Source organism: Salmo trutta, chromosome 23 (genome assembly GCF_901001165.1).
Source record: "Salmo trutta chromosome 23, fSalTru1.1, whole genome shotgun sequence".
Taxonomy (NCBI): Eukaryota; Metazoa; Chordata; class Actinopteri; order Salmoniformes; family Salmonidae; genus Salmo; species Salmo trutta.
The window spans coordinates 6,020,241-6,046,796 of NC_042979.1; the positions used below are offsets into that span (position 1 = coordinate 6,020,241).

Genomic DNA, 26,556 nt, shown 5'->3' on the forward strand with positions numbered 1-26,556 from the left:
CCTGAACCACAACCCTAACCCTAACTTTATGTCTATATCCTAGCCTCAACCACAACCCTAACCCTAACTTCATGTCTATATCCTAGCCTCAACCACAACCCTAACCCTAACTTCATGTCTATATCCTAGCCTGAACCACAACCCTAACCCTAACTTCATGTCTATATCCTAGCCTCAACCACAACCCTAACCCTAACTTCATGTCTATATCCTATCCTCAACCACAACCCTAACTTCATGTCTATATCCTAGCCTCAACCACAACCCCAACCCTAACTTCATGTCTATATCCTAGCCTCAACCACAACCCTAACCCTAGATTAATGTCTATATCCTAGCCTCAACCCTAACCCTAACCCTAGATTCATGTCTACATCCTGGTTCAACTTTGATCATGACTAGGCCTAATCATGACACTTTGATATCAAATAATAGTCTAAAACTACAAGATTTTCATTCCTACTAACATCAAAAGGAGAATCACTAACACGTAAAGCACATTATTTCTATAGACACACAACCACAAGCAATTGCAACATCAACATATATTTAATGTACATCCCATATTATTGATCTTTTAATTGAGTGGTAACTCACAAAGAACTCCCAGGCAGTGGGACTGAGAACATCCAGAACAGGACTGGAGTCGGGGTCCTGCAGAGTGATGTCCACACGCAGACCGATGGAGCTCACAAAGTCAGGGGCCTCCTGTCAGACAGTAAGCAAAAGATAGGATTTTATATATTCCTTTCATTAATTTGACTACAAAGCTAATTCATATCAGCAGGATCAGAACTCAATTAACTTATTGGAATTGTATAAGTATCGAAAAGGAAACCACAAGATAATACAGCAAAGTAGTGAAAAAAAAATGTTTTCTTCATCATCATCATACATACATACAGTGCCAGTCAAAAGTTTGGACACACCTACTCATTCCAGGGTTTTTCTTTATTTTTACTATTTTATACATTGTGGAATAATAGTGTAGACATCAAAACTATGACATAACACATATGGAATCATGTAGTAAGCAAACAAGTGTTAAACAAATCAAAATATATTTTATATTTCAGATTCTTCTAATAGCCACCCTTTGCCTTGATGACAGCTTTGCACACTCTTGGCATTCCAGGTCGTCATCTGGGATGCATTTCCATTAACGGGTGTTCCTTGTTTAAAGTTCATTTGTGGAATTAATTTCCTTAATGCGTTTGAGCCAATCAGTTGTGTTGTGACAAGGTAGGGGTGGTATACAGATGATAGCCCTATTTGGTAAAAGACCAAGTCCATATTATGGCAAGAACAGCTCAAATAAGCAAAGAGAAATGACAGTCCATCATTACTTTAAGACATGAAGGTCAGTCAATCCAGAACTTTGTGCAGTCGCAAAAACCATCAAGCGCTATGATGAAACTGTCTCTCATGAGGATCGACACAGGAAAGGAAGACCCAGAGTTACCTCTGCTGCAGAAGATAAGTTCAATAGAGTTGCCAGTCTCAGAAATTGCAGCCCAAATAAATGCTTCACAGAGTTCAAGTAACAGACACATCTCAACATCAACTCTTCAGAGGAGACCGTGTGAATCAGGCCCTCATGGTTGAATTGTTGCAAAGAAACCACTACTAAAGGACACCAATAAGAAGAAGAGACTTGCTTGGGCCAAGAAACACGAGCAATGGACATAAGACCGGTGGAAATCTGTCCCTTTGTTCCAACCGCCGTGTATTTATGAGACGCAGAGTAGATGAACGATGATCTCCGCATGTGTGGTTCCCACCGTGAAGCATGGAGGAGGAGGTGTGATGGTGTGGGGGTGTTTTGCTGGTGACACTGTCTGTGATTTATTTAGAATTCAAGGCACACTTAACCAGCATGGCTACCACAGCATTCTGCAGCGATAGGCCATCCCATCTGGTTGGCACTTTGTGGGACTATCATTTGTTTTTCAACAGGACAATGATCCAACACACCTCCAGACTGTGTAAGGGCTATTTGACCAAGCAGGAGAGTGATGGAGTGCTGCATCAGATGACCTGGCCTCCACAATCACCCGACCTCAACCCAATTGAGATGGTTTAGGATGAGTTGGACTGCAGAGTGAAGGAAAAGCAGCCAACAAGTGCTCAGCATATGTGGGAACTCCTTCAAGACTGTTGGAAAAGCATTCCAGGTGAAGCTGGTTAAGAGAATGCCAAGTGTGTGCAAAGCTGTCATCAAGGCAAAGGGTGGCTACTTCGAAGAATCTAAAATCTAGAATATATTTTGATTTGTTTAACACTTTTTTGATTACTACATGAGTCCATATGTGTTACGTAATAATGTTGATGTATTCACTATTATTATACAATATAGAAAATAGTCAAACTAAAGAAAAACACTTCAATGAGTAGGTATGTCCAAATGTTTGACTGGTACTGTACATACAAGTAAACATTAGTCTTGGTAATGTTCCTCAAATAAAATAAATTGATTGATATTTAAGAGTTTGTTAAAAGGATGTTTCGTCCATTATAAATAAACACAGTAATTCAATAAGGCCTGATAAAGGAGAAAAACCAGACACACTTCATTCAGCAAATCAGTTTCAAACCGTTTCATATTATCTATCTTTACCTGAACAAAGACCTCTAGTGTCTCACAGACCTCCCCAGTGGAAACCCTGATGTCTTTCTGCATGACTCTCTCTGAGTTCCTGAACTGACCTCTGGAGGTGACACGAGACGACTGGAGCTCAGCATCCAGGGTCAGGTTGAACCTGACAGCTGAGGTGAGAAGTAACACAGGCAGCAAGACACAATTAGAGGGAGATACTAACCATTATTAGGATGCGAAAAGCCCCTGTTATACTGAGCGTGTCCACTGATTTGACAGTGACACTGTGAAGTGGGAGACAGGGGAAGAGGAAGAGAAACAGGGAGAGAGAGAGACAGAGAGAGAGAGAGAGAGAGAGAGAGAGAGAGAGAGGGAGAGAGGGAGAGAAACGGAAAAGAGAGAGAGAGAGAGAGCGAGAGGGGAGAGAGGGAGAGAGGGAGAGAAACGGAAAGAGAGAGAGAGAGAGAGCGAGAGGGAGAAAGAGAGCGAGAGAGAGAGAGAGAGAGAGAGAGGGAGAAAGAGAGACAGACAGAGAGAGAGAGAGAGAGAGAGAGAGAGAGAGAGAGAGAGAGAGAGGGAGGGATAGAGACAGAAGAAAGCAGGGCTTACCCACAGGTCCTACAGGTATCTTGGGCCTGAAGGTGGCGCTGAAACAGACGGAGGTGTTGAAGCAGGACACCAGCCTCCCACTGACCCTGCACGTCTTACTCAGGATGCTGACCGTGTCAGGGTTGAAGGTTGCCCTCGCTGTCACCACGGCCAGACCCCGGGACCTGGGAGAGGTCATAATCAGTGAGTCATAATCATATATCAAGCTAACTAGCTCTTTGATGTTTGAATGACTACATCTACTGAGAGACGCTTCAATCACAAGGCAACTTCATGAGTCATGAGTCAACTTCAGATTGGCTATTGTATTGATTAATTGATTGGTTCATTGGTTGACCGATTGATTGATTAATGTATTGATTGTATAAGTGACATCAGCAACTACGTAGGAGCGGTTAGCAGCAGCGTCAGACCCAGATGGGACTGGTCAGCATAATCCAACCTCTTTAAACCAAATCCACCCAGCTGTTTTGCTCTCTAGATGGAGTGGGAGGAGGTCACAAGACTAAATGCCTTCCCACAGTTATGTAAGGGAAGGCTTTCCATGAGACAGCACATCTCACTCAGTCAACTGAAACTTGAGGAGATACAGTAAGAGCCTACTGATACAGTAAGAGCCTACTGTAATTTGACTTTCTTCGGTTTGGAGTTATTGTAAACCAAAACAAGTTGTTCAGCTGCAAAGCACAGCTGCCAATTTGCTGATATCAAGTCTTTAAAGTAAACACTGTAACTCGAGTAGATAACGTGCGAGACGCGTGTGAATTGCGGGAAACCAAATGATTTCGTTGTCCTCCGAGAGAGCAGGGTTAAGAAAAAGAAAATATTTGAAAAAAGAGAAAGAAACGACTGAGCGAGTCTCACCAGAGCTGGACCACCATCCCATAAGCCCCCACTGAGACATCTGGTATGGTGTCATCGTTTAAGTCGGAGCTGGCGTCCACGGACCTCCCGAAGTACCGCAACGCAGGGTCCAGCTTGGAGCCCAGGATTCTCTGAAATGAACAAGGATAAAACACGATTTTACACTCGATCTCACATTAGATGCTCACGTTGGCTGAATTCCATCCGATTGAGAAGCACTTCTATTGAATCCCAAAGCATCAGGTAATTGTATGATGACACAACAGGTTCAGCTGTGACATGGCGGTAGCGCAGGAGTGAGAAAACGTCTTGGCTCGAAGGCCACGTCGAGATTTAGAAACTCAACGGCCGCACAGATGATTTTTTTTTTGCAGGCCAGAAAAATGTCAGTTATTAAAAATATATAGATCTACTGTAATTTTTACATACTTTCTATCTAGTTTTAGACGTTAAGGTGTGGCCTGGAGGTTTTTTTCAACCCAAAATAACCCCCTCCCCCATAAAAGTTATTTTCATTTTTTTTTTACTAAAACCTCCCGTGGGCCGGATTGAATGGTCTCGCGGCCCGTAGTTTGCCCACCCCTGCTCTAGCGAGTGACAAGAGTTAGGATAAGGTTGCGTTGAGTGATAGCACTGAGCACAATCTGCAACCTGCAGCTACCTGGGAATACTGTGTCCTGAGTCTCTTCTTGTCTCCGTTGAAGACATAGATTACACCTTTATTGTTGTCTTCCAGTGGGGCTCCCACCAACACATCACTGTAGCCATCCATGTTGAGGTCAGGCACGGCTGAGATACACATCCCAAAACGAGCGTTCTCCACTGGGGACGGACCCTTCAGGAACCCCTGGACACTTAGGATGCCCTAGAAACACCAATGGAAAACAAACAATGAATGTTAGTGTACTTTAGGAAGATGTGACTTTCAAAAGATCTTGAAACCACTGTACTCAGAGCATGCCGTGTGTACACCAAAGTTAAAACCATTAGATGAAATGTACAATAGTGGGTCTGCACTCAAAAAATATAAACCGTTTTAGGAAGATCTGTCTGGCTGACTTGGTGTACAGTACACCAAGTCAGCCAATGACGGGAACGAATTGCAAAAATCGCTGAATTTGGAGACTTATATCTCCCTCACTAACTTTAAACATCAGCTATCTGAGCAGCTAACCGATCGCTGCAGCTGCACACAGCCCATCTGTAAGTAGCCCATCCAATCTACCTACCTCATCCCCATATTGTTTTTATTTACTTTTTTACTTTTTTGCTCTTTTGCACACCAGTATTTCTACTTGCACATCATCATCTGCACATCTATCACTACAGTGTTAATTTGCTAAATTGTAATTACTTCACTACTATGGCCTATTTATTGCCTTACCTCCTTACTTCATTTGCACACACTGTATATAGACTTTTTCTATTGTGTTATTGACTGTACGTTTGTTTATTCCATGTGTTTGTGTCGCACTGCTTTGCTTTATCTTGGCCAGGCCGCAGTTGTAAATGAGAACTTGTTCTCAACTGGCCTACCTGGTTAAATAAAGGTGAAATAAAAAGAGGTGTGGCTTACCTTAGTGAAGGAGAGGAGATGGACTTTCCCAATCTCCTTCTGCTGTTCGTTCATGAACATGGGAGCTCCAACCAATAGTAGATCAGACACACCATCTTTATCCACATCCAGAGGACAGAGTACGCTGCCGTAGTAGGAGCCTATCTACAGAATCGAAAGAGTATACAGCAAACTATTAAGAAGCACATATCTTTTGAATCAGTGAGCAGAAACAAAGGATAACGACGTTTACAAAGCAGGAGAGGGAGAGAGAGAGAGAGAGAGAGAGAGAGAGAGAGAGAGAGATACTGTATGATCGATAGAGATAGTAGAGAGCCATAACATCTAACACACCAATTGACATGCTCTTCTTCTCAATATGGTTAATTTAGCAAACACTTTCATCCAAAGCGACTTACAGAACTGTCCCCATTGTCAACTGCTCTTCTCTTCCATTTTAATCAGAGAGCCTTACCTGGTCTCCTCTCTGGGAGTCGATGACGGTGGGTTGTCCCTTGCCGTTGATGATGTACACTATGACCTGTCCAGTGTGGTTGGACCGAGGAGCGCCAGCCACATAGTACTCTATGCTGCCATCATTCAGCGTCGTCACAGAGTAGCCTGAGCAGAACAGCCAAACAGGATATTATGGACTGATCTGTAACAATGTCCAGTGCTAGTAGTCTTACTGCCAGTCACACTGTAAATCAAGTTATCTATTGTTTGAGCTTCAATACACATTCAAAGAAAGTTTGAAATTGTTGGAAAAGCAAGAGGCCTTAGAATGGCTTGGTGTTGATTAACTCATAATACAATAGCACAACATAAAATGAAGATTAAGGAGACAATATTGACTCGTAGATGATTGCAAGCTCACTTACCTAATAGTGAGCTATGGTTTCTGTCCTCTAAGATTTTCTCAAAGGCCGTCTTGGGGAAGATGTCCGATTTCTGGGTAGTGTAGTGAACCACAGTACCACTCCAGCCATAGGCCCCCACTGCACCCAGCATAATCATGTTCTGTAATGAGAGCGAGAAAAGTACCTGTTAAAAACACACTAAGAAATGTTCAGCTACTGCTTATGAATGTGTTAGGAATGTGTTACGTAGACACCCGTGAAATAAAATGGTACCAAATAGGCTAACTGATTTAAAGTAATAGCTGGGGTTTGTATCCTATACCTGCTTCTTGGTTTGGTGGGCACTGAATCCCACTTGGGACATCTCCATCTGAAAGTCACCCCCTTTCCCAGTACCTAACCCCCAGAAAACACAACGAACAGGTTAGGTTAAGTGCAATAAAGTGGTTGTGTTACTATTTCTAGTTTTGTAAATGGTAACTCATTATTGTTAGAATGGACCATGATACAAATTCAGCGTTACTTAAAGCACAACTTTACCCTCAATGTTGAAGATGCGGTCTCCCAGAGATCCGGCGATCTCGAGCAGAGCCTCCTCAGCTGATACATTGAAGAAATACCTATCTGTCGGGGTACTGGCGATGGACTTGATCTCAGCAATCAGGTTCTTAGTGTCAATGTCATTCCTTATGTAATACCCAAGGACCTAGAAAAACATAATAAAGAATACATTTTAAAATAATTGATATTAGAATAAAAAGGAAGATTGATGTAACGTAATAATAATAATAATAATGCAATTTTATAAAGGTATCAAAGGTCACAAACAGTAAATGTTAATACCTCACAGTCAACACTGTACTGTGCCCACTGTACTGTATATCCAGGTGTCTTTTGCTAAAGAGATTTTATGTCAACGAGACTAACCTGGATAAATAAAGGTTCAACCAAATAAGTGGGCTATTTACTCACAGCAATACCAAAGCGGGTGATCTTCTCACTCTCACACTTCCTGATGACGTCGTCTCGGAGGTTCTTGTCGTGAGACTCTCCGTCCGTCACCACCACCATCACTTTGCTGGCTCCGGGTCGAGCCCCGTTCCCGGGCAGGAACGCGTTCTGTCTGTGACACACGGTCAAAAAGTGTCACATCTCAACATATTCCAACCCAATTCAATACCAATGTAAAGAAAAAGCTTCTAAAACATTTGTTCTGAACACATTTCATTGTGTTGTATTCCATTCTATTCCATTCAAGTGCTCTCAATTCTAACCCCATTTGGGGGGTTTTCAGTATGCACAGAGAGATTGTAATCCTTTTGTTATTTTTCAACAGAATCAGGATATATATATTTAAATGACATGAGGGTCACGATCACTTACAGATGTAGGATATTTTTGTATTTAAAAAAAATATATATATAAAAAAAATGTTTTTGTGGGTGGATCAGCTTTAATATTGTGGAATGATTGATGAAAGCATCAATGTAATTGTCTGCATCGGATCTTCATTTGAGCCACTTTTCTACAGCAAATAATCCTGCAGCAACAGAAAATGTGAATTATTATCTGGCTTATAATTACATTTTTTTTGTTGGGCTTGATCTGGCATTTTAAAGTGGAAAGTCTGACATTTTAAAATGGAAATTACAAACTTTAGAAGCCTTTTTAAACCTTGAATAGACTACAAGTTTGCATTTCCTGCTGTACAGGAAAATTTGCAGCAACAAAAGAGTGATCCTAAGGACTCATTGACTAGTAGAGAACAGGAGGAAATGCCTTAGGCTTGCCTCCCTAATGGCACCCACATAATGTACTATTTCTGGCCAAAAGTAGTGCACTATGTAGGGAATAGGGTGCCATTTGGGGTGCAGAATTTAGACTATGTTGGCACTGCAAGAATAGAAAGTGTTGTAGACTGAGACACACCTAGCAAATTCAATGGCCCGGAAGGTGTTTGTCTCCAGGCCTTCCCTCTGGGGAATGTTCGCTGCAGCCGCAATGATCGAGTCTTTGGTTTTGTAGGCGTTCAGACGGAATTCAACGAATGGCTCAACCCCGTACTGTATAATACTTGCCTGAATACATTAACATAAAGTCAACAAAAACAGATAGGGATAGATCATTTACTTGGGCCAAGATTCAATCCGTATGCGGGTTGTCCACAATGCAGCTTTTAAAGGCAATTTCCGACTGAGCTGATATACAGTGGGGGAAAAAAGTATTTGATCCCCTGCTGATTTTGTACGTTTGCCCACTTACAAAGAAATGATCAGTCTATAATTTTAATGGTAGGTTTATTTGAACAGTGAGAGACAGAACAACAACAAAAAAAATCCAGAAAAACGCATGTCAAAAATGTTATAAAATGATTTGCATTTTAATGAGGGAAATAAGTATTTGACCCCTCTGCAAATCATGACTTAGTACTTGGTGGAAAAACCCTTGTTGGCAATCACAGAGGTCAGACGTTTCTTGTAGTTGGCCACAAGGTTTGCACACATCTCAGGAGGGATTTTGTCCCACTCCTCTTTGCAGATCTTCTCCAAGTCATTAAGGTTTCGAGGCTGACGTTTGGCAACTCGAACCTTCAGCTCCCTCCACAGATTTTCTATGGGATTAAGGTCTGAAGACTGGCTAGGCCACTCCAGGACCTTAATGTGCTTCTTCTTGAGCCACTCCTTTGTTGCCTTGGCCGTGTGTTTTGGGTCATTGTCATGCTGGAATACCCATCCACGACCCATTTTCAATGCTCTGGCTGAGGGAAGCAGGTTCTCACCCAAGATTTGACGTTACATGGCCCCGTCCATCGTCCCTTTGATGCTGTGAAGTTGTCCTGTCCCCTTAGCAGAAAAACACCCCCAAAGCATAATGTTTCCACCTCCATGTTTGACGGTGGAGATGGTGTTCTTGGGGTCATAGGCAGCATTCCTCCTCCTCCAAACACGGCGAGTTGAGTTGATGTCAAAGAGCTCCATTTTGGTCTCATCTGACCACAACACTTTCACCAGTTTCATTTGTGTCATTCAGATGTTCATTGGCAAACTTCAGATGTGCATGTATATGTATTCTTGAGCAGGGGAACCTTGCGGGCGCTGCAGGATTTCAGTCCTTCATGGCGTAGTGTGTTACCAATTGTTTTCTTGGTGACTATGGTCCCAGCTGCCTTGAGATCATTGACAAGATCCTCCCGTGTAGTTCTGGGCTGATTCCTCACCGTTCTCATGATCATTGCAACTCCACGAGGTGAGATCTTGCATGGAGCCCCAGGCCGAGGGATATTGACAGTTCTTTTGTGTTTCTTCCATTTGCGAATAATTGCACAAAATGTTGTCACCTTCTCACCAAGCTGCTTGGCGATGGTCTTGTAGCCCATTCCAGCCTTGTGTACGTCTACAATCTTGTCCCTGACATCCTTGGAGAGCTCTTAGGTCTTGGCCATGGTGGAGAGTTTGGAATCTGATTGATTGATTGCTTCTGTGGACCGGTGTCTTTTTTTACAGGTAACAAGCTGCGGTTAGGAGCACTCCCTTTAAGAGTGTGCTCCTAATCTCAGCTCGTTACCTGTATAAAAGACACCTGGGAGCTAGAAATCTTTCTGATTGAGAGGGGGTCAAATATTTATTTCCCTCATTAAAATGCAAATCAATTTGTAATTTTTTTTACATGCGTTTTTCTGGATATTTTTGTTGTTATTCTGTCTCTCACTGTTCAAATAAAGCTACCATTAAAATTATAGACTGATCCTTTCTTTGTCAGTGGGCAAACATACAAAATCAGCAGGGGATCAAATACTTTTTTCCCCCACTGTATGCAGTGCTTACCATGAATGAGATCTCTGCGGATGCGGGAACATTGCCTTTAAAAGACGCATTGTCAATAACCTTGACAAATGGCAAATGTTATACATCGATAACTGTGAGCACACTTACCTGAGTATTATCCGGTCCAATATCTAAATTCTCCAACAGTTTCTTGAGGAAAGCCACAACTGGTGGCCAGGGATATATACTGTTGGATCCATCCACAATAATAGCAATATCCATTGGACCCCCACAAGCTAGAAAGACAAGATAAGAATTGAGTTCATGTCAACACGTGCATTTTCCATGGTAATCATTCACAACTCCAATCACAAAAGGGGCGTTAAATATGATATACAGTAGGACTTAAAGCTAGAATCCTTAGTTGCTACATCAATTTTTATACAGCGGTGTACCCATTGGTTCTTGAAGAATATAACTTAGCTAACTCATGAGCTAAGTTCAACTTTTGCACCCTATCAGAACACAACATATAAGCTTGTTTTACGGCAATGTGTACATTTGTATACAACATACATGCAAATAAACAATATATAGCCTCAGAATGTGGTTGCAAATGTACATCCACAGCTCTTTCTAGGAATTTGAGAGTGGTTACCTTTCTCTAGCCCCATCCCTTAGCTTTTTAGCAAAACAGGGGTGGAGAGGACGCTTTGTTATTGTTTCAAATAAGGATTCTAGCTTTAATTTATACTTTTAATCAATGGTGAAAACAATACATAACTCGTATGCTAAGGATATTTAAAATGATGAAGGACTCTTACTTTGAAGGGCAGGTGAGAACGAAGACAGGGGGTTGAAGAGAGGGTTAACTTCCGCACAGATCCCTGGGTAATAATACTGACTGCCACACTTCTGAGCCCACAGAGGTCCACATGTCTACCAGGAGAAGAAGACAACACACAAGATATAAGGTAAAACATCCAACACAACATTACATTTAGGCTATCAATCCCAAGTCCCTAAACATGTGGGATTGATTGACTGATACGATCTTATATGAACTCTCCAGCTGCAGTGATGTTAAAGCTGTTGATCATGATGAATCTATCTTGTGTGGCTGTAAAGAATCAGATGTAATGATTCCAAACCTGTTAACTATGAATCTATCTTGTGTGGCTGTAAAGAATCAGATGCAATGATTCCAAACATGTTAACTATGAATCTATCTTGTGTGGCTGTAAAGAATCAGATGTAATGATTCCAAACCGGTTAACTATGAATCTATCTTGTGTGGCTGTAAAGAATCAGATGTAATGATTCCAAACCGGTTAACTATGAATCTATCTTGTGTGGCTGTAAAGAATCAGATGTAATGATTCCAAACCTGTTCACCATGAATCTATCTTGTGTAGCTGTGCGGGTGAGGATTAGGGTTAGGATAGCTAAAAGTTCTATACAGATGTAGTGATGTATAAAAACTGTTTACCATGAATTTATCTTCTGTAGCTGTGTGGGTGAGGGTTAGCCCCAGACTCATGTTGACATTGATGTTCTTCACTGTTGATATGCTGACTGAGTCTGAAATATAGGAGAGAGAAAATATATTGTTACAGGGTCCTTGTATTCGGTAACGAATACATTCTCATGGTGCAATTACAGTGCTTAACATCCATGAAAACACACAATGAGATCTTGCAACACTCCGAAGAACACAGGTCATTTTCTAACTACTGTGGCCATCACTCTGACTTTCAGACAGATTTGACCAGATTCAAATGGGATTTAAATGGAATATTGTGGTGAAACACAAGCTAATGCTAGGCGATACAACGACTGCTAAAAAAGGGCAGGAGTTTATAGAAATACAGAAGGGGAGAAGGAATAGCTAGCCTGGATGCTAGCCTGTTTCTGCTCCCTTGCCAACTCTTTATGGAATGTAATACCAATTCCATGTTTGGTTTGACAATAAGAGCAATGGAGTTGGCAAGAGCACAAACAGATCTGGGACCAGGCTAATGAATAGCTGGAGCTGTTTGAATGTCATATGAAAAGTATAAATGTCTTACTCTGCAGGTTGAGTATGAAGTATGTATGAAGTATGTCTTACTCTGCAGGTTGAGTATGAAGTATGTATGAAGTATGTCTTACTCGTCAGGTTGAGTATGAAGTATGTATGAAGTATGTCTTACTCTGTAGGTTGAGTAAGAAGTATATATGAAGAGAATGAAGTATGTCTTACTCTGCAGGTTGAGTATGAAGTATGTATGAAGTATGTCTTACTCTGTAGGTTGAGTATGAAGTATGTATGAAGTATGTCTTACTCTCCAGGTTGAGTATAAAGTATGTATGAAGAGTACGAAGTATGTCTTTCTCTGCAGGTTGAGTATAAAGTATATACAATATGAAGAGTATGAAGTATGACTTACTCTGCAGGTTGAGTCTCTGGCAGCCTGAACTGGACCCTCTGATCTCACACTTGTAGATGTCTCCTTTCCTGTCCTGGTTGTATCCACTCCAGGGAGAACCAACCAGCAACCTGGGGGAACAAACACACATGCATGCACACAGACAAGCAGGCAGGCAGGCAGGCAGGCAGGCAGGCAGGCAGGCAGGCAGGCAGACAGACAGACAGACAGACAGACAGACAGACAGACAGACAGACAGACAGACAGACAGACAGACAGACAGACAGACAGACAGACAGACAGACAGACAGACAGACAGACAGACAGACAGACAGACAGACAGACAGACAGACAGACAGACAGACAGACAGACAGACAGACAGACAGACAGACAGACATTTGCATACTGATTACATAATAATTACAATGGCATGTATGTCTAAATTACACACAATTATTGGTAGCTTATACCATTGTTAGGGAATACACTGATGTTACTGTCCTTGTACACCATAGACTGTATATGTACCCATATTTGGATACAGTACATACATTCACAACAAGACAATGACAGTTACAGAGTTTTTCATTATCTACAGGTGTGGAAGGTAAACATATACTTTACCAAGGTCATCATTAACAGTTAACCTTAGGGGGGAAAGTATAATAAACACCTTAACCCTGAAGGGCAGAGTACAGCGACATTTACAACTCTGCCTGTTGCATGAGAGAGCCATAATGACCAGTGCTGTTGGTGGCTCAGGGGCTTGGTATCCATGGTGTTACTGCCATGTGAGTCAATCAGTCAGGACACACACGACCACTATATTGTACAGCGTGACATCAAACTAGCCTACCACACTAGAAACAAGTCACACTCATTATCCTTTCTTGATGACCTAACACACACACACACACACACACACACACACACACACACACACACACACACACACACACCATAGAAAAACCAAGCCCACTCCATTACACATCACTGAGGAAAGCCCCACCTTGCTAGACTACTTTTATTTTTTTGAATTAGGCAAGTCAGTTAAGAACAAATTCTTATTTACAATGAAAGTCTAGGAACAGTGGGTTAACTGCCTTGTTCAGGGGCAGAACAATAGATATTTACCTTGTCAGCTCAGGGATTCAATCTAGCAACCTTTCAGTTACTGGCCCAACGCACTAACCATTAGGCTACCTGCCACCAACTACAGTGTGAACAGAGAGACCACTCAGCAGTTGATCTGTAAATTATTTCATATTCTGCTGGCTTTGAATCTTCAGTCATGACCGAAACTATCGGTACCCTTGATAAAGGAGAGCAAAAAAGGCAGTATAAAATAAATAGTACAATTACTGAGCTTTATAAAACGGGTTGTTTGGATCCTGGATGATGATTAGTTGATAGTTATAGCACCACAATCCCCACAGTCCATGTGTAATGCCTGTTAACAGTTCCATTAGATTTATCACAACCCAGCCAGTCAATTTATACTGAACAAAAATACAAACACATCATGTAAAGTGTTGATCCCATCAGCTGAAATAAAAGATCCCAGAAATGTTCCATACGCACAAATATTTTTTTCTCTCAAGTTTTGTGCACAAATTTGTTTACATCCATGTTAGTGAGCATTTCTCCTATGCCAAGATAATCCATCCACCTGACAGGTGTGGCATATCAAGAAGCTGCTTAAACGGCATGATTATTACACAGGTGCACCTTGTGCTGGGGACAATAAAAGGCCACTCTAAAATGTGCAGTTTTGTCACACAAGACAATGCCACAGATGTTTTAAGTTTTAAGGGAGCGTGCAATTGGCATGCTGACTGCAGGGATGTCCACCAGAGATGTTGCCAGATAATTGAATGTTCATTACTTTACCATAAGCCGCCTCCAATGTTGTTTTAGAGAATTTGTCAGTACATCCAACCGGCCTCATAACTGCAGACCATGTGTAAACATGCCAGCCCACGACCTCCACATCTCGCTTTTTCACCTGCGGGATGGTCTGAGACCATCCCCAGACAGCTGATGAAACTGTGTTTGCAGAACCAAATAATTTTTGGACAAACTATCAGATACCATCTCAGGGATGGTCATTTGTGTGCTCGTCATCTTCACCAGGTTCTTGACCTGACTGCAGTTCGGCGTCGTAACCGACTTCACCTTCGATGGCCACTGGCATGCTGGAGAAGTGTGCTCCTCACGGATGAATCCTGGTTTCAACTGTACCGGGCAGATGGCTGATAGCGTGTATGGCGTCGTCTGGGCGAGCGGTTTGCGGATGTCAACGTTGTGAACCGAGTGCCCCATGGTGGCGGTGGGGTTATGGTATGGGCATAAGCTATGGACAATGAACACAATTGCATTTTATCGATGGCAATTTGAATGCACAGAGATACCATGACGAGATCCTGAGGCTCATTGTCGCACCATTCATCCGCTGCCATCCCCTCATGTTTCAGCATGATACTGCACAGCCCCATGTCGCAAGGATCTGTACCCAATTCCTGGAAGCTGAAAATGTCCCAGTTCTTCTATGGCCTACAGACTCACCAGACATGTAACCCATTGAGCAAGTTTGGGATGCTCTGGAGGAACGTGTACGACAGCATGTTCCAGTTCCCACCAGCATCCAGCAACTTCACACAGCCATTGAAGAGGTGTGGGACAACATTCCACAAGCCACAATCAACAGCCTGATCAACTCTATGTGAAGGAGATGTGTTGCGCTGCATGAGGCAAATGGTGGTCACATCAGATACTGACTGGTTTCCTGATCCTCACCCCTACCTTTTTTTTTGTAAGGTATCTGTGACCAACAGATGAATATCTGTATTCCCAGTCATGTGAAATCCATTGATTAGGGCCTAACGAATGTATTTAAATTGACTGATTTCCTTATATTAACTGTAACCAGGGGCGCAAATTTCACTGGGGAGGGGGGACATGTCCTACATTCGGAAATTCTATTTTTGCTCCCCCACCACAATTTTATCATTGGAATGTGATACAAAACGAGGCAGGGTGTGCTTTAGGACCATGCGGACGCCTCCGAGCGGTCGGGTATGCTGTTTGGAGTGTTTATCCGACAAAATAAAATAAAAATAATAATATGTCCCCCCACTTCTAAAACCAAAGTTGCGCCCCTGACTGTAACTCAGTAAAATCTTTGAAATTGTTGCATGTTGCGTTTATATTTTTATTCAGTGTATAAACTTAATCTCACCTGGAAAAAGCATCTAGAAAGTATTTCCCCATGCTACTAGCCTAATATTTGGTTTGGTACAGTTGGGGTTAATAAGCCTCGTTTTGTGCATTCCCAACCTGGGAATTGCGATCTCCACCGTGCAGAACGTCACCAGACTGACAGCTTATCTGATCCAGGCAAATTCATTTATCAGGATCATTATAATGGATATATCCAAAGAAATGGCAATAGAAACGAAGTTTGAACAAATTAAAATGCACATAGTTTGCTGTCCTTTCAGCTGCTTGATGTGACAGCTGTAGTTGGCTAGCTAGCTAGCAAAGGAGAAGTAAAGTTAGCCTAGCTATCCTCCATAACCTTCTTATTGGCTCGACAATCAGCTGGTTGTTGCCTATTTATAAATTATGTATTAGATTATTTACTGAAGTTCTCTTGTAATCATTGATCCTCTATTATAGCTAGCTACATGCCAATGATTTATTTAGCATAGTAACGTGGAATAAAGAGAATGAAGGACTGGGTCAAAACATGAGAATAGAATAAACGACCAGCCTGTTTGGTTACCAACTTCAGAAATTCAGAACAAACAACTGGATTTTTCGACCGGGACTATATTATCTGGTGGAAGGGTGAAATAAAACGAATTTACTCATTAAAATAATGTTTTTAATAATGTTTTTAATGTCATTAATCTTTAAAAAAAATATGTTGGCAACCATTTTAGAAAAGCAATAAGGCCCTTGAAACCAGGCATTATAGTGTGATAATAACAGGTCTTAGTCGGGAGATAACACAATAATCCTGGTTTATAGTGCCTTACCGCTTAAATACTGTATGCGACAAAAACATTTAAATTGTAAATATTTCATTAAACAAGTAATAAAAAAATTATTAAAAAATGATCGGCAACCCTGTTTTCAAAACTTTGTGCACTCTCCTTGCGAAGATAATTGCACTTAGCCTTTTTCTGTAATGTTTGATTCCTCCATACAGAATCTTTCCAGATCCTTGATATCCTTCGGTCTGCGCTTATGAACTGCCCTCTTCAATTCAAACCGCGGGTTTTCAATGGGGTTCATGTCCGGAGACAGAGATGGCAATTACAAAATGCTGATTTTTGTGGTCAATTAACCATTTCTTTGTGGATTTCGATGTGTGCTGGAAGAACCACTTGCAGCCAAGTTTCAGCCTCCTGGCAGAGGCAACCAGATGAATGTCCTGGTACTCAGTATATTTCATGATGCTGTTGACCTTAACAAGGGCCCCAGGACCAGTGGAAGCTAAATAGGCTCATATTTATCAGGGGTGCCTATAATTTCAGTCATGACTGTATATCTTTTTGGCCAGGACACAGTGTGTTGGTGTGATATTAAACCTAATAAAGACAGAATAGAAGCCCAAAGCATGACCTCTGGTATCAGTAGTATGCAGGAAAATAGCACTTCCTCGCCATGCTAGTTTCTAAACCACAGATATAAACATGTATTCCACTGGTTACAGCTAAAGAAACATTTCAGTTCCATTATGAACTTGGTACATGTTTGCCAATGGTTGGCATTCGTGTTTCGGTGTGGTTTCTCTGAATATCCCCAAACTCCCCTACACCCCTACTGACTTTGTGTTAGAGCCAAAACCCTCACTGCGTGTCAGGACAAGATACCAGGCAAGTTTACCACTGTTCCAGTGGTTTTAAACGTCCTCATTTTGCCATAATAGTAGTAAGCGGTGTATTTGGTTTAGAGTTTTTTGTTGTTGTACCCATTGCCTGATTTCTGAAAGTCAACAACCATTAGTCTCCTTTAATTTGTGAGTTCGACGCCTTTTCCCATGGTGATGGATGACAACTAAAGAAACATTATGAACTTGGTACACGTTTGTCAATGGTTGGCATTCATGTTTCGGTGTGGTTTCTAAGAATATCCCAAAACTCCCCTATGCCCCTATTGACTTGGTGTTAGAGCCAAAGCCCACTTTCTGAGACAGGAGGCAGCCAATTAGACAAAGGGAGTGAACTTTCACCTGGCCATCTCTGTGATGTCATACACTCTGGCTTTCAATGCAACAAGGCACCTCTTTTCTCTGGGGTTAAGAGGTCTTTATGCCTCTCATTTCAAATGGGGTAATTGTCAAGATTACAAATGACGAAACCGTAAACCTCTTTCCACTGTCATTTTGTCAAAACCTAGTCTCGTCCACCAGCCATTTCTCTTCCTGTTGAGTCAGTCCGGGGACGAGGTTAGTCAAAACCACATTCAATTGAAGTCCACTTAAGTCATTGACACAATTATACAACCCATCATCAGCCTAAGTTGTGGACATCTATTTATTTATGTTTCTCAATCATTTCCCTCCCTCAAACCTCTTTTTTTATTTATTTTTTCTCCACCTTTATTTAACCAGGTAGGCAAGTTGAGAACAAGTTCTCATTTATAATTGCGACCTGGCCAAGATAAAGCAAAGCAGTTTGACACATACAACAACACAGAGTTACACATGTAGTAAAACAAACATACAGTCAATAATACAGTAGAAAAATAAGTCTATATACAAAGTGAGCAAATGATGTGAGATAAGGGAGGTAAAGGCAAAAAAGGCCGTGGTGACGAAGTAAATACAATATAGCAAGTAAAACACTGGAATAGTAGATTTGCAGTGGAAGAAAGTGCAAAGTAGAAGTAGACTTTGCAGCTCTTTCAGAACATCAGCTGACTGGATTTGGGTGAAGGAGAAGTAGGGGAGGCTTGGGCGAGTTGCTGTGGGGGGTGCAGAGCTGTTGACCGGGGTAGGGGTAGCCAGGGGGAAAGCATGGCCAGCCGTAGAAAAATGCTTATTGAAATTCTCAGTTATAGTGGATTTGTCGGTGGTGACAGAGTTTCCTATCCTCAGTGCAGTGGGCAGCTGGAAGGAGGTGCTCTTATTGTCCAAGGACTTTACAGTGTCCCATAACTTTTTTGAGTTTGTGTTGCAGGAAGTAGATTTCTGCTTGAAAAAGCTAGCCTTGACTTTTCTAACTGCCTGTGTATATTGGTTTCTAACTTCCCTGAAAAGTTGCAAATCACGGGGGCTGTTCGATGCTAATGCAGAACGCCACAGGATGTTTTTGTGTTGGTTAAGGGCAGTCAGGTCTGGAGAGAACCAAGGGCTATATCTGTTTCTGGTTCTAAATGTCTTGAATGTGGCATGCTTATTTAAGATGGTGAGGAAGGCATTTAAAAAAAATAACCAGGCATCTTCTACTGAAGGGATGAGGTTAAATGTTAAATGTTAATCTAGTCTTGTGGAGACATAACAGCTTCTTCAGGGCCCTTTCCTTTGTTAACAATGTTTCCATCCACACATAGTTAATATGCCATAGGTTAACCCAGGCTCAGTCTCCATGTTTGCTTATGATGGGAATGAAAGGAAGGCAGTTATGACCCTGGAGAGATGTATTCAAAAGGAAAATGTCTCCTCTGAGATCTCCCGGATGCAGACAGACGGCACTACGGACTACAGGAAGTGTGTGTGTGAGCCCTGTCTGTGATGTCTGCTGATCAGCAGTATAACTGTATAATGTGAGTGTGTGGGCATGTGTGTGTGTGTGTGGGCGTGTGTGTGTGTGTGTGTGTGTGTGTGTGGGCGTGTGTGTGTGTGTGTGTGTGTGTGTGTGTGTGTGTGTGTGTGTGTGTGTGTGTGTGTGTGTGCGCGAGCGTGCGTGTTTGCGTGTATGTAGGTGCCAGTATAGTGTTTGAAGTGCCTGGATCTTGCTCCGTTGCCAACCCTGCTGAGGGTCATGTGACCTACTGTAAGAACAGGAACAACATTAGCTTGAGAGAACGGATGCTCACAGCAGGGGTTCCAAATCCAGCAGCTACACAACAATTCTGGATCTCTCAGACCCAAACGAAGCTAGGGCTTGTTTCAGTTCTCCTGGGCTCTATACTGTGTGTGAGAGTCATTGGACACAGTACTACTGTAGTAACTGTACATAAGCACAGTGTAGTACAAGTGTGCATCTGTGAATGTGCTGAGATGCTGTTCTTACCATGTCAGAACTTAACACTGCCTAGCACTTTCTACCACTCTGTACTGCTTCTGTTATGGCGGCCTATGCATGACTCAGTAGTCTAGTCTCACCATTTTCCCTGGTGATTTCTGAACTGTTTCACAGTGTATCCAAACTCCTCTACGGCAGGTCCAGAGAATACCTTGGCTCCTGCCGTCCCCACATTAAAGGATAGGGATCGGGGGATGCTCCAACCTGCAGAGGGAGAGAGGGAGAGAGGGAGAGAGGGAGAGAGGGAGAGAGGGAGAGAGAGAGATCACACTGCCATCATAAATAACACTCTCACAAATATGCTGCAGCAGCGAGGTTCAGGGTTGTGTAAGACTGGGAGATGAATTGAATGACAAAAAACCACCACACCTTCTTCGTCTGTGATATGTGCTATGGAGTGCTTAGCTTTTATGTGTGTGTGTGTGTGCATGTAAGTGTGTGTGTGTGTGTGTGTGTGTGTGTGTGTGTGTGTGTGTGTGTGTTATCCTTGTTCCCAGGATACTATGGTTGTACCAGGAATAACAACAAATTCCTAATACCAACAACAATGCAGTACTACGCAGTGTCAGGTCTTGCGATAATAAAGATGTCAGAGACATTCAAACACATCCATCAAGGCATAACACCTAAGGCATTCACAGTGAAACATAAAGAAAGTATTTTTCCACCATGTGAACTGAAGGTCAAAATATAACGACAATGATAATAATACTCAACTCTGTTTTTAGACGACCTCGCTAGTATTTATCATCAATTCATACACACAGCAGCCCGAAGTACTCTCATTGTTCTATTGCAAAGCAAGGTAAGAATTTCAACGGCCTCACATTTCCCAAAGGTACTGAAGATGGATTCAACTAGAGACAGGGATCTGGCTGTGTGTGATCACCGATCTGGACAAGTCGAAGCATGACAATATGTACAGATTACTGGTCTGAGGTGCGGGACATGTCAGTGCAGTGGCTGCTAATAGAGGACACACAGTACCGAGGGGCCTATTGAGATGAGTGTGAGTGATATCAAACCACTAGCAAGGCCTTTCAGGACGACAAAACAACGGTCACGTCACAGCACCATCCATAAGGTCTATAACAGAGCCTACACTGAACAGAGACACTGAGTAAGAATAGAAACACATTTTTTTAACTAACACCCTTGCCTTTCTTGCACTACACTTGTGTTGTCTTACTAGCACTGACTTGGCTGATCGCTGCTTTATTGAGGAAAGGTTTTACTCACTATGACCGGTGTCTTACAAAACTACAAGTCGCTCTGGATAAGAGCGTCTGCTAAATGACTAACACTTAAACGCGAGCAATTGACGAGCCCGGAAAGAATTAATGGGTTAGAATTGAGCATTTCCCAATAATGCATTTTTCTTACTTGGAGACAGTGACAAAGAATGTGATCGAATGTTACTTTTTACATATGCTGTGCGAGCCACCATGAAGCGCTTTTATAAACTTTATTCCAACCAAGGGGTCTGAGCATTTTATGCTGCAGAACAAGAGAATTTGCTTAGTAGGGTGGTGACACCACAATCAGGTTAAGTTCACATACCATACAAGCCCTAACCTAACACAGGCCAGGTGAACTTTACCCTTCCAAACAAATGGAGAAATAGGGATCACAGTTTGAGATTGCAGCATTTTCCTCCATACTACTAGACAGCTAAGATATGATAGTATAGTTACTTAAGCGTTATCATGGTTCAGCATGCCTTCAATGAGTCACATGCAAACACTAAAACAGGGCTGTGAGCGGGCCAAAGGCAAATGACACCATATTCCCTGTACAGTGCACTACTTTAGACAAAGGCTATTCCCTATGGGCCCTGGTCAAAAGTAGTGCACTACATAGGAAAAAGGATGCCATTTTGGATGCAACCCTTGAGTTTAGTCCACCTGTTAGACAAGTGGCGGGCAGACATCTTAGGAGAGGAGGTGAGGAGGTGACGATCACCTTATTATTCACACGCGTGAGTTTTGGTCCCACTGTTGGATCTTTTTTGGTTACTACATGATTTCCGTATGTGTTATTTCATCGTTTCGATGTCCTCACTGTTATTCTACAATGTAGAACATTGTAGAAGTCAAGAAAAACTCTGGAATGAGTAGGTGTGTCCAAACTTTTGACTGGTACTGTACATGTATATACAGACCGACAGAGAGCGAGAGAGAGAGAGAGAGTGTGTGTGTGTGAGAAAGAGAGAGAGAGAGATACAGAGAGAGAGAGAGATACAGAGAGAGTCCCCACTGGCCCTGGCTAAACCTTGCTGATTCTGTCCCAATGTGGTTCCAGTCGGCTGGGTGCATTGTGTGCAGCAAGCTGGATAACCCACTTTAGATCCCTGCTCTGTGACTGACTGAGGACCTCATTGGACAGTGGCTGGGCAGCGGAGGGCTCTGGTGAATCCATGTCTATTGGGACTTTATTTGATTTGATTCGATTTATTAGGATCCCCATTAGCCGACGCCAATGGCAACAGCTAGTCTTACTGGGGTTCGACATATAACGAGAAAGACATTATAGACAAAATACTTTACAATTTGCACACATTGAAAAATATGAACATGTAGTGTGTGTGTGTATCTATCAGTTCCACATACATGTCAGTACATACACACAACAAGTAGGTCACATGGGGGAGAGGCGTTGTGCCGTGAGGTGTTACTTTATTTGTTCTTTGAAACCAGGTTTGCTGTTCACTTGCACTATATAAGATGGAAGGGAGTTCCATACACCCATGGCTCTGTATAATACTGTACGTTTCCTTGAATTCGTTCTGGACCTGGGGAACTGTGAAAAGACCCCTGGTGGCATGTCTGGTGGGGTAAGTGTGTGTGTCAGTGCTGTGTGTAAGTTGACTATGCAAACAATTTGGAATTTCAACACATTAATGTTTCTTATAAAAGCAAGAAGTGACGCAGTCAGTCTTTCCTCAACTCTTAGCCAACAGAGACTGACATGCATAGTATTAATATTAGCCGGCTGATTACATTGACGATCAAGACGTGCCGCTCAGTTCTTGGCCAGCTGCATCTTAACTAGGTCTTTATTTGTAGCACATGACCATATGACTGGACAATAATCAAGATTTACTAGGGAAATTGTGTCACTTCTCTTGCGTTCAGTGCAAGCAGAGTCAGGGTATATGCAACAGTTTGGGCCGCCTGGCTCGTTGCCAACTACGTTTCTTCCTAACAAAGACCGTAATTAATTTTCCAGATCTGACTTGTTGGAAAGGTGGCATCCTATGACGGTGCCACGTTGAAAGTCACTAAGCTCTTCAATAAGGCCATTCTACTGCCAATGTTTCTCTTTGGAGATTGCATGGCTGCGTGCTCGATTTGATATACCTGTCAACAAGGGGTGTGGCTCAAATAGCCGAATCCACTAATTTGAAGCGGTTTCCACATACTTTTATATATATAGTGTATCCTCATGATGAGGTTACAATGACCTGTGCGAAGGAGGAGGACACACCTACTTCTCTGGCAGCGGTTTGTAGAGGTGTGTAGAAGAGCGTGCTGCAACAACATTCTAAAAGCCACCTTCATTCTTTCAAAGTATAGTTAAAATGACATAGTTAGGCAACTATATATTAATGTACAACATGGTTCCTCCCTGTTTCTCCTCAGAGAGATGCTGACTGCAGTTCTCACCGCCAAAACAAGCCATGTTAGCTATCATGTCATACAGCTGTTTGAAATGTTAGAGATGGTGAAAAGACAGCATAGATTGGTTCAGGAAATACAGATTTTACTGACCAAATGACATGACCAGGATGATCTCTAGTTTTATCTCATCTTGATTAGAGGTCGACCGATCATGATTTTTTCAACGCCGATACCGATACCGATTATTGGCGGGCCAAAAAGGCTGGTGCCGATTAATCGGCCGATTTTTGTATATCTTTGGAATAATGACAATTACAACAATACTGAATGAACAATGAACCCTTTTATTTTAACTTAAAATAATACATAAATAAAATCTATTTAATCTCAAATAAATAATGAAACATGTTCAATTAGGTTTAAATAATGCAAAAAACACAGTGTTGGAGAAGAAAGTAAAAGTGCAATATGTGCCATGTAAAAAAGCTAACGTTTCAGAACATGAGAACATATGAAAGCTGGTGGTTCAATATTCCCAGTTAAGAAGTTTTAGGTTGTAGTTATTACAGGAATTATGACGCGTCGACTATTTCTCTCTATACCATTTGTATTTCATATACCTTTGACTATTGGATGTTCTAATAGGTACTTTAGTATTGCCAGCCTAATCTCGGGAGTTGATAGGCTTGAAGTCATAAACAGCGCTGTTAAGCAAGCATTGCTAAGAGCTGCTCGCAAATGCAGTAAAGTGCTGTTTGAATGAATGCTTACGAGCCTGCTGCTGCCTACCACCGCTCAGTCAGACTGCTCTATCAAATATCAAATCATAGACTTAAACGTGTCAAGTGCCAGAGATATTCCAGTGCAATACAGGCTACTGATGCAATTGTGGCAAAATCTCGTCAAACTTCTGCCCTGCTAGAGCTGCCCTGGTCAACTGTAAGTGCTGTTATTGTGAAGTGGAAACGTCTAGGGTCAACAACAGCTCAGGCGCGAAGTGGTAGGCCATACAAGCTCACAGAACGGGACTCACTTGCGCAATGCCAAGTGTCGGCTGGAGTGGTGTAAAGCTCACCGCCATTGGACTCTGGAGCAGTGGAAACGCTTTCTCTGACGTGATGAATCCCGCTTCATAATCTGGCAGCCCGACGGAAGACTCTGGGTTTGGCGGATCCCAGGAGAACGCTACCTGCCCCAATGCATAGTACCAACTGTAGAAATGGGTGGAGGATGAATAATGGTCTGGGGCTGGTTTTCATGGTTCGGGCTAGGCCCCTTAGTTCCAGTGAGGCCCCTTAGGTCTGTAGCAACAGTTTGGGGAAGGCCCTTTCCTGTTTCAGCATGACAGTGGCCTCGGGCACAAAGCGAGGTCCATGCAGAAATGGTTTGTCGAGATCGGTGTGGAAGAACTTGACTGGTCTGCACAGAGCCCTGACCTCAACCCCATCGAACACCTTTGGGATGAATTGGAACGCCAACTGCGCGCCTGGCCTAAGCGTCCAACATCAGTGCCCAACCTCATTAATGCTCGTGGCTGAATGGAAGCAAGTCCCCGCAGCAATGTTCCAACATCTAGTGGAAAGCCTTCCCAGAAGAGTGGAGGCTGTTTTAAAGCGGCAAAAGGGTGGACCAACTCCATATTAACACATGATTTTGGAACGACATGTTTGAAGAGCAGATGTCCACACACTCTTGGTGATGTAGTGTATGAGCATGCATGGCTGACAATAATTTTCATTGCTTCAGGCAACAGAATATCTCACCGGGTTGCCAAACCAGCTCTCACCTGAGAACACATGGAAATGCAATAGAGCCCGATCTAACCTGCAATAGTGCTGCTTTCCCAACACTCTTGACGTTCAACTGCAAAAAACACTCTCTTCCTAAATCTAGCGGATAACTAGTCCTAAAATAACAATACTCCAATACTCCAAACGCAGTCTTCTAATCCTGATATCCATAATATCTTAAATAGTTTGGTACCCCTCCAGCCTCATCTGTACTGACATGTTTTCAAAGGAATGTCACTGAGAGATTGAAGCAACGTTATCTTGTGGCCAGGTATCTCAGGGGAGCCATTGGAAACATTTGTATACTTTCCATAGAAAGCCAATTTGCGTAATCATAGCGTTGATACAATTGCATCAGTAGCCTGTATTGCACTGGAATATCTCTGGCACTTGACACGTTTAGCAAAATAACGTTTTCTAATCTTAATCTAAATCCATAGAAGTGCAAAAGTACTTACACTGGATCAAAAGCAACGTCAAAACAGTCCTCTTTGGATTAAACTCCATCGTTCCAAGAATGAGAAACAACTAGGTGATGAAAGCGGGCGCCTCTTCGGTCCCAGTGCAGTTTTAACTTCAGCAGACCTCTCTCACTGTTGTTGAAGTTCAGAACGGGCGCACGGGTCGGTTGCCACTAGTTATCAAAGTCGCAAAGTAAAAAATGGATATCATAAAAATGTATGAAAAAAAAAGCTTTTTGGTCTTAATATAAGGTTGTGGTTAGGCACAAGGTTAGCAGTGTGGTTAAGGTTAGGTTTAACATCAGATTTTTTAGAAGATACATTTTGGAAATAGGTGGGGTTTAGCCATAGTTATGACTTTGTGGCTGTGGTAACTAGTAACGGCTTGCTCGGGACGGCAGAGACAACGAAGGGTACTGACATTTCAAGGAGCAGCATACAAATACAGGACTACGCTTTTATGTGGAGAGAATGACACCAACATGAACAAGCCCATTTTAATATCACATGTTAAGGCCATTTTAATATAACTTGTCTGAGTGAAAAGGCACCTATGAATTCGGGCCGGCCCTAGCCTTTTGGGGGCCCTAGGCAACATTTTTTGTTACATTTTGTAAACTGTGGATACAATGGAGCAACATTGGATTTTCTTTCACAAAACCCCTTTCTAATTTTGTAGACTGTGGTTGTGTCGTTATTTTCTTAAAGTTGAAGTTTACTAGCAAAGACACATCTCACGTGATGACTTCAGAATATAACACTGCACCTACAA

At 42.3% G+C, this 26,556-nt stretch overlaps 1 protein-coding gene across 1 annotated transcript in view; it reads right to left on the bottom strand.

Annotated features, from left to right (window-relative positions):
• The window catches only part of LOC115159162 (integrin alpha-2), a 41,738-nt gene extending 15,507 nt beyond the window's left edge, over positions 1-26,231 (bottom strand). Inside the window, exons 1-18 of the mRNA XM_029708621.1 lie at positions 25,782-26,231; positions 19,994-20,117; positions 12,678-12,787; positions 11,738-11,829; positions 11,073-11,187; positions 10,417-10,544; positions 8,414-8,562; positions 7,457-7,607; positions 7,025-7,190; positions 6,807-6,880; positions 6,506-6,644; positions 6,100-6,245; positions 5,646-5,789; positions 4,731-4,934; positions 4,070-4,200; positions 3,206-3,369; positions 2,618-2,766; positions 598-708 (exon numbers count right to left, since the gene is read on the bottom strand). Coding sequence (XP_029564481.1) covers positions 598-708; positions 2,618-2,766; positions 3,206-3,369; positions 4,070-4,200; positions 4,731-4,934; positions 5,646-5,789; positions 6,100-6,245; positions 6,506-6,644; positions 6,807-6,880; positions 7,025-7,190; positions 7,457-7,607; positions 8,414-8,562; positions 10,417-10,544; positions 11,073-11,187; positions 11,738-11,829; positions 12,678-12,787; positions 19,994-20,117; positions 25,782-25,830 — 2,346 coding nt within the window. The 5' untranslated portion in view covers positions 25,831-26,231. The remainder of the gene's footprint in view (positions 1-597; positions 709-2,617; positions 2,767-3,205; positions 3,370-4,069; positions 4,201-4,730; positions 4,935-5,645; positions 5,790-6,099; positions 6,246-6,505; positions 6,645-6,806; positions 6,881-7,024; positions 7,191-7,456; positions 7,608-8,413; positions 8,563-10,416; positions 10,545-11,072; positions 11,188-11,737; positions 11,830-12,677; positions 12,788-19,993; positions 20,118-25,781) is intronic.
• Between the last annotated feature and the right edge of the window lie 325 nt (positions 26,232-26,556).